General features: G+C 44.6%; 1 protein-coding gene across 3 annotated transcripts in view; it reads left to right on the forward strand.

Moving 5' to 3' along the window:
• Positions 1–3763: 3763 nt before the first annotated feature.
• Positions 3764–8559, forward strand: part of MAP1LC3B (microtubule associated protein 1 light chain 3 beta) — a 10600-nt gene continuing 5804 nt past the window's right edge. The window contains exons 1-2 of one of the 3 annotated variants that reach the window (XM_006022762.3): positions 4028–4073; positions 4598–4702. In XM_006022762.3, coding sequence (XP_006022824.2) covers positions 4043–4073; positions 4598–4702 — 136 coding nt within the window. In that variant the 5' untranslated portion in view covers positions 4028–4042. Of the gene's footprint in view, positions 3907–3998; positions 4074–4597; positions 4703–8559 lie in introns of those variants that run through there. The other 2 variants (XM_006022764.3, XM_006022763.2) reach the window with 2 other exon arrangements.

The following is an 8559-nucleotide window of genomic DNA, read 5'->3' on the forward strand; positions in this document are numbered from 1 at the left end:
TTTCCTGCCTATGCAGGGGGTCGGACTCGATGATCTATTGAGGTCCCTTCCGACCCTAACATCTATGAATCTATGAATAAGGTCAAACCAGCAGCAGGCAGGTTGGTCCAGGTCAAACTGGTAGGAGCAGGCTGGTCCAAGTCAAACCAGTAGGGGCAAGTTGGTCCAAGTCAAACCAGTAGGAGGCAGGTTGTTCCAATGCAAACCAGTAGGGGCAGGTTAGTCCAAGTCAAACCAGTAGAGGGGCAGGTTGGTCCAGGTCAAACTGGTAGCAGGCAGGTTGGTCCAGGTCAAACCAGTAGGAGGCAGGTTGGTCCAAGTCAAACCAGTAGCGGGGCAGGTTGGTCCAAGGCAAAACAGTAGGAGGCAGGTTGGTTCATTGTGGCATCAAGCTGTTTCAGAGCTAGTGCTGGAGATGAAGTAGAGGAAATGACTCACTGATGCAAAGGTGTGTTGTCCATCTTGTCTGCGTGACAAGGGACTGGAATCTAGGAATACCTGAATGCTCATACCAGCTCAGGCAGTGACGCACGGCAGACCTCATCCAAAGCCCAGGGGAGTCGATGGCTTTTATGGTCACCCCTACATTTCCTGGGATCAATCATTTAGCCTCTTGACCTGCACAAAGTACAAGGATGATGTGTGGGAAGGGGTTGCAACTCAAGATATAATAAGCTCTGTCAGTGCTAAGAGCCTTACATGCATGCCAAAGAGGTTTGAAGCATCCAGTCTCTCATCACGTAAGATAGGAGTAACCCCTTGTCAAATCACTCCGAGATCCAGAACGCAGCTTGAAGGGGCTTCTCGTGTCGTCTGCTTAGAAGCAGGCAACTCAAATGGGTGGTACGGATGCTGCCAAAAGGCAGAGAGAGAGTTTGGAGGATGGGCCAGGAAAAGCAAGGTAGTGGAAATATTTGGGGACAGGGATCAGGCCCTTTATATTGAATTCTCATTCAGCATCTCCCCTGGGGATGCAACTTTTCTGGGGTCATTATAAAACTGCTGTGTTCTCTACTATGCTGCTGAGGCCCACTACCTGAAAGCAATCAGCCTTAGTTTTGCTAGTAAGGGTGAGAATAAATAGTAAGTATTGTTCTCCTACATTGCTTATGTGCTTTCTCGGATTAGCAAACATCCAAATACCCTGCATTGCCAAAAATACTACAGTCCTCCTTAGTACTTCCCCTGACTCTTCAGCATCGCTGTTCGAGATGACAAACCTGGAGCCTGGAGTCAGTAGCCAAATGATACCGATAGATATACTGAAAATGGAGAGACTTTTCCATTTCTCTCCTGCAGTTAAGGACCCAATATAGCTTCCACTGAAGTCAATTAAAGTCTTTTCACTGACCCAAAAGTGTTTGGATTCAGCCCAAACGTGGTGTCCTTATCGCCTGCAAATGTTTATCCCTTACCAGGCTCTGAGAAAAGCTATGCTAATGGATGGCATATCTAGCCAGTTATAACCTGAAGAGCTACGACAGAATTACTTATTTTCTGCTTGGCAAGAGGAAGAGGACTGTTGCAAGCCAGGCAGAGACAGATGAACCAATCTTTGTAAGCCTTGCTCTCTACCCTGAGCATAACAACACGTTCTGTGGTGTAAGCCTGCAGTGCAATTTTTGCTTTGTAATAAGTGTCCTTTGAGGAAAGATTATTTAGAGAACAGCCGGTTAGGGCTTCTTATTCCAGGCTAGGAGTACATTGTCAAGGACTGTACAGTTCCACCCCTTTTTATTTCCATTCCAGATATTCCTTGTCTCCTTTTTGAAGCTAGGAGGGAGCTTTTCTCCTTGTGATTTTAGTAATTCCCACCTTCTACCATCCTATCTGGGATCTGACTTCATCACATACTGCAGAATCAGCTGCTCGGTATGCAAACAGAAGACCTTCAAGGAAAGCCCAGGGTGCTGCAAAATATACTGCGGATGACTCAGGATGTAGCTGGTTTCTCTTTACGTCAGTGCTGAAACCCATGCCAGAACATGGTGTAAAGGGGTGCTGTACTCAATGGAGGTCTACTGAGACCTAAGACTGATTGATCACCTGTGGTCCTGGTGACTTGCAATCATTAAAAACTCTGTGGCAATTTAGCAGTCAAAAAGGTTGTTATTCCTGGTGTCTTGGACAGGTTCCAGTCTGGGTAATTATCATCTGACAGTCCAAGTCCTCTGGCAGGCGCAGTCCTGAGAAGGAGCATCATCCAGTGGTTAGATCATGAGATAGGGAGTCAGGTGCTCTGAGTTTTATTACTATAACTGGCTCCGCTGCTGAGTAACAGTTGTGTAATCTTGGGCAAGTGGTTAAAGCTCCCCGTGTTTCAGTCTGTAAAATGAGGAGGATGTTTACTGAAATCACAGGCACTCTTGAGACTTTAATTAATATTTGTAAAGCCCACAGATATCCTCACATTCAGTGTATGCTAAAAACAGTTGAAAATATTTATTATATCACTCAGTATTATGCCACCAAATACACAGCATACAAAGTACAGTCCTTGCAAAGAGATTGTGGATCTTTTGTCAGGAAAGGTGCTATAGACATTTAAGTTATCAATGCCCTCCGTCCAATGACCTGCCATGTGTCCACTGAAAGAAAACACCACCTTTCTCTCCAAGAATGGTATTGAAGCCAAGAAGTCTTCACAAGCACCATCATCATTAGCTGTGTTCATTAACATGTAAGCTATGAGCAGTGCTTTTTCCCCTAACACTTGCTGAAAAAGCAGTATGGAGAAGTGCAAAACATTTGTTTTTGTTATATTCTTCACAAAAGGGCTTCCCTTTTATTATGCTGTTGATTTGCTTCATTCTATAATGGATAAATGCTGATGCAGTCGTCCCAGAAAGTGTTTTTCAAGATGTTTCAACTCTATAGAGAATTTTCTTCACGAGACTACAGCAATTTGGAAGCAACTACAGGAACTAAAACAGCGTTTCTCAAGCCATGGGTCATGACCCAAAACTGGGTTGCAAAAATGTACGAAAGGGTCATGAACAAACTTTAAAAATGGATTCTCCTTTAAAGTAGAAAAATGTGGGAACCAGGGGCTTTTCCCTTGCAGGCTGGTAAAGTTGCAGCCTGTCAGGGGCTGCTTGGGACCCTCGCTGCCCCACACACTGGGGGGCAAGCGGGTGAGGAGCACTGGGTGGAGACTAGCCATCGATGATGATTACAAATGGGCCCTGGTACAAGAAAGGTTAGCAACCACTGATCTAAAATCCTCAGCAGAGCTGTTTCAAATGGTCACAACGACTGGCTAATTCTCAATTCTGTCCCACAACAACTTATATAACTTGGATAATGGCTGCACCCTTGTATTCAGTCCTTTCAAGACCAAAACTGTTCTTGGATTGATGTCACAGGTCTGATCAATAGAAAAAAAATTAGACAATCCGGGTGCACTCCGAGAACTTCTTTTGTTATCCTCCTTCCTCTGTTCGCAATCAAGTTAATTGAGCTTTTATTCTACATCTCTTTGGGGAAAAGGGTTGCAATTTGCCACAATTCTTCTGAATGAGGACACTGGTTAGACAACCAGCCCCACTATTGTGATCCTGATTATAGAGCAAGATTCTCATAATACAGATGCCTTTTCTTCCTTTTATGGGATTTTGCCTTTAAAGCTGCTTCACAATTTTCTCTCAATGCCTGTGTTGAATTAAATGCTGATGGTAAATGCTGACTGAACAATCCTGGGACTAAAGACCACTCTTTGCTACAAAAAGAGTGCAGCACTAACTGCCGAGCAAATTTATATGTCCGAAGAGAAGACCTTTAAAACATTTTTTTATCAGAGACACTTGAGATGGATTGGTAACTCTGATTGTGAAAGTCATTCAACCTGCTCGTAATTAGCTGAGATGAGAACTGGAGTGAGTCCTGAGAGGTGGGCTACATCCCCAGGTGAGTGTCTTAAAAGACCTGCTTAAGTTAAAAGAAGTCAACCACCACTGTTTCCCATTTAGGGCTTCCCAGCAGTAGATTGTAGGTAACTAGTTTTTAAACTGTGACTATAGCTCACATGCTAAGGATACTGAGTATGAAAAAGGCTTCTGTAGTGGCTAATGATGGTGAGCTAGCCTTAATCGAAAACATAGTAAACTGTTCTGGAGGCTGGCAGCCCAAAGCTTGATGATGATAAGAAGCTTGCGATTAGGGATTTGTTTAGGGGAAAGGTTGCTCTTGGCCTGTACTGGAGCATATGTTAAGGGTGGTGCAAAAGCAGGCTTGAGGAGTGTAAAAACAGCCTTATTTTCTAGCAGTCAAAGCTGGCTTGGAAGGATGGGTGAAATTAGGAAGTTGCTACCGGAAGGGATGAGGGGATGGGAGAAAAAGCTCTTTCTCTTGAAGGCCTTGAGTTGCTGCAGAAAAAAAGCTGTTTATAGGGAACAGTGGAGTCAAATATCTACTGAGTCCTGTGGAAGCTGCAGTCTGGGTTTAAAGAAGCCTGTTTATCTTCATTAATGTGTGATAAGGAATCCCTAGGGGAAAGGTATAGACAGTCCTGACAGATGGCTGGCTAATTAAAGGCAGGGGGAGGTGGTCATTCTTGGCTGTTCTAGACTCTTTAGTTCAAATTTATTATTGCTCAAAGGGACCATGATGGAAAGCATGAGTCCCAGTTTTCCCCAAGAGCAGTTTCTAAGAGATGTTGGGGAAAGAATTCCTTTTATTAATGAGCCCTGCTATCCTATAACAGGCAAGTGAAGGTCTGTATTTTCCTATTTCAGTATTGTTTTTCTTTGCTTCCTGTACCTTCTAAGGCTCTTGATTTATGGACTCCGTATAGGAATCGAAGCTAATAGATAACGCTTCTTGTAGGCCTGCATGTTTCTGTGGGCTGCAGCAGAATATTTAAGTCCTGGCACAGAATATTCTGAATGTGGGGCTCTGTATATCTGCACAGAGCTGACTTTTTAACAGCAAAGGCCTGCTTTAGGATCCAACAATAGCCAAATCTATGGTTTGTTTTATTTCAGTCTTCTTGGCTATTGTAGCCTGTAGGATGGGGCACAAGCAGAAGAGTCAGAGCTGCTGTTTATTCCCAGCACTGCAGCTGACTAGCTTTGTGACTTTTTTGCCAATTCATCCTGCCCCTGTTTCCCTATCTGTTAAGTGGGGACAATTATACCCTTGGGTGTAAAGTTTGTTGCAAGGCGTATTAAAAGTAGTCTGAGCAAGCTCTTCAAAAGAGATCACCATTCAACCACCTAAATCAAGTAGTCAGATTTTCTAACCTGTTCTGCTTTGTTGCTCTGAAGCCTGGGCTTGAAGGACAGTAACATCTGATAGACAATTTGTGGACAAAAGCGCAAAGTTCACTTTCTATTGCCTGTCTCTACTTCAAAATATCAGACCAAAAAATAGTGAGGTTTTTTTAGGATAGTATCTAAGAATGTTTTGTTTGGCTTGCAAATGGAGGCACTTCTGAAAGGAAAGGCCTGACTTTGAGGTGCCAACTCTCTCTCATTAATTAATTAATTTAAAATGAAATACTGTGTCCAGCCTGTTTTATAAACTAACTCAAACTTTGAGGTCCCTTTTAAAAAGGATTCCCCTCATCATTCATTGGATAAAGAGACCAAAGAATAAATGTGGCTTGTTTTTTGTCCCATAGTCTGTTTCTAGTGCATCAACCCTCTTGCTGATAACCAGCCAACTTTGTTCCACCTCCAGTTTTTGGCTATAGGTAGGGTGGAAGCATTCATAGACCCCAAGGCTATTTCCCTTAGCAGTCCTATTTGGAGTGATCTCATCTTATAATTGTATAGCTACCGGAAATACTTGGCCTTGAGTCATAAGGTGCCTGCTGAGCCTTCACTGCAGAATGTGAATGTGGCATCTTTATAATTTGAAATCCTAGTTTCATCCTGAAAACTAACCATGAAACAGATAATCCCCAGTTCACCAGCCAGTTGGACTTTAGGGCTTCTTAATGCATTGAAACTGTCTCATCTTGGTAAGCACGTTGCTGGATGCAGTTCCCTGTGCTCTGACTGGTTGTGGAAGCAGCTCCAACTCCTGCCCCATCAAGACAAGCTCTGTCCCTTGTTTAAAAAACAAACACGGTGCTAAGAACATGACTACGAAGAAAGGAACGTAGGGATGGTTGGACCGGAGTCAAACTTCCTGCTGTGAAACAGCATTGGCTTGTACCATAAGGCAGGTTTAAAGAAGAAACTATTGAATATTTTCAATGCAGAGGCTGATTTTTATAGGAAGAACAACTGTTAACTTGGGTTGCAATTGAAATGGTTCCATTGCATGTCTAACGAAGTCTTGGTCAACTGATGTGGTGTGGTGGCAGGTTTTGCAATGAAGATTTGTCTAGTTTGGGTTGCCTCACTGGATCTAAATAACATCACCTGTGAATGTGGCATCTTGTAACTTGAATTCATAGTTCCCTCCTGAAAACTAACCACACGCACAGATTTGTAATATATGATGTTTCTTACAGTTCCCTGGAGTTAATCAAGCCTAATTGCACCTGCAAAGTACTAATTAATTGAACTTTCTTATACTTAAACTACTGCCAGATGTTAGTTTCCTATTCCTTATTTTCCCCATCTCCTTGACAAACTAAGCTATTTTTTTGTACATGGCGTATTTTAATAGAAACAGGCAAAATATATAATAAGTACTCCATGGTTAATATTCAGGTTATTAAAAGTCAATCAATGATAAATGCCTATTTTTTAGTTTGTGGGATAAAAATTCCCTTGGAGCTGAAGCCTTCTTGATTCACTCCCAGCCTGAATAGGAATGTATTTTGGAAGATAAGGAAAAATGCCCCAGCTGTTTTGCGGTGTTAGTGCGGGGAGAAATTAAACCCTCGGTTACAAACCAAGGAGAAAATGTCTCTTCCTCTATTCAGCTTTGCTAAGTGGCTATTCCCCTTAAAGAGCTGATAACTTGCAAATGAAAGCATACACACAATAAAATTAAATCTGTTAGGTGGTGCCTTGAGATAGTATAGGGACAAGTCCCAGCCAGCTAGGCTTGAGTGTGGGTTTGCTACTGGAGTACTATGAAGAATGTAAGACCCCTATTTTTTCCAGCAGACCCTCATTAGTTTTAATTAAACCAGTTCCAAAGCACCCTTTACTCCCTTAGGCAGAACTGCTAGCCAGATCTGGCTTAAAGCTTCAGCATTTTAGTAGGAGATGTGACAAGTCGGGGAGCAGGTGGCTACAGGAAGACAGGAATGGGATGTGGAGCAAGTTGGTTAGTTGCACATCTAGTTCTCTTCTAGACTGCGAAACAAACTGAAGCTATGTCGAGGTAATGTTGGATAAAATAGCATTTATTTAATACACTTATTCATAGAAGTAGGGTCGGAAGGGACCTTGTAGATCTTCAAGTCCGATATAAATAAATAATAGTATTTCTTCTCTGTGTTTTCAGCAGTGAAATGTGAATGACTGCATCTTAGCTGATGCTCAGGAGAGAGCTGGCGGATTAACCAGGGCCATGTATTGCTAGAAGGAAGATTTTTAATAGTTATGACGAGTTTTGTAGCTGGGGGTTGTAATAGAGCCGTATCATTTGGACACGGTTCAGAGGCAACCAGTGACTACAGGAGGGAAGCGGGCAGTGCTAGTCTACACTAATGCTAGACTTGACTTGTAGACTGAATGAACCATGCCGCAGTCGTGCCACGATGATAAACAAGAAATATGGTATATTAAAGTAGGCAGGCCTGAGTTTGGGGGGGGGGTTCCCCGTCAATACCGTGTAACTTTAAATCTGTGCCGGGGGATCCAGTTCCAACACTTGTTGAACCCAATGCAGCGGGGCTCTGCCAACGTAGACCCCAGGGGACAATATTACATGCAAGGGGCAGTGGTCGATGCGGGGGTTGGGAGTGCTCAGGGGTAACACGGTTGTGCTATTGTAGGGCGATGAGGTTGGAGTAGGTCAATGGTTGGTAGGGTGCCAGCGTGAAGGGAACGATGTGGGGGGAGGTACGGCCAATGGCGCCTCTGGAAAATCCTCCACGTCAAATGGGAAGACGGGTTCAGCGAGGATGCCGGCATTTGTGCAACCAACGTCGGTGATCCTCGAGCACCAGCTCCACCGGAGTGCTCTCCCCCCGCCGTTTAGTTATGACCGAAGACGTTGCGGTGGCCAACAAGGACTCGTTGAAGGCATCCCTCAAGAAAATGGCCGCTGACGTCGAGAGCTGGCGGCCGACCGCCTCCGACGGCGCCGCCACCTCAACCCAGCGGCAGGACAGCCTGTGTTGAGGAAGACGGCGCGGAGGAAGGAAAAAGAGGGGAATCCCAGCTGGTGGCTCTGAAGTCCCCTCAGGCCACGTGTCCGTGGTCGAGGCCGTCTTTGCTGTGAGGGGGCAGCCGTCACGCAGGACAATCCGGTCATCCTCTACGGACATGACGGCGTGCGGTTTCCTGTCACGGCGGACGACGTGGCGCAGGGAGGGGGCTGGTATGGTGGTGTCTCTTGTGCCACAGAGGTGCCATTCCCTCGGGTGGGGCCACACTCAAGATGGCGGGCATGCGCAACGGCCACACTGAAGATGGCGCTGGGGAGGGGGTC

This window comes from Alligator sinensis, unplaced genomic scaffold (genome assembly GCF_000455745.1).
Source record: "Alligator sinensis unplaced genomic scaffold, ASM45574v1 scaffold228_1, whole genome shotgun sequence".
Classification (NCBI taxonomy): Eukaryota; Metazoa; Chordata; order Crocodylia; family Alligatoridae; genus Alligator; species Alligator sinensis.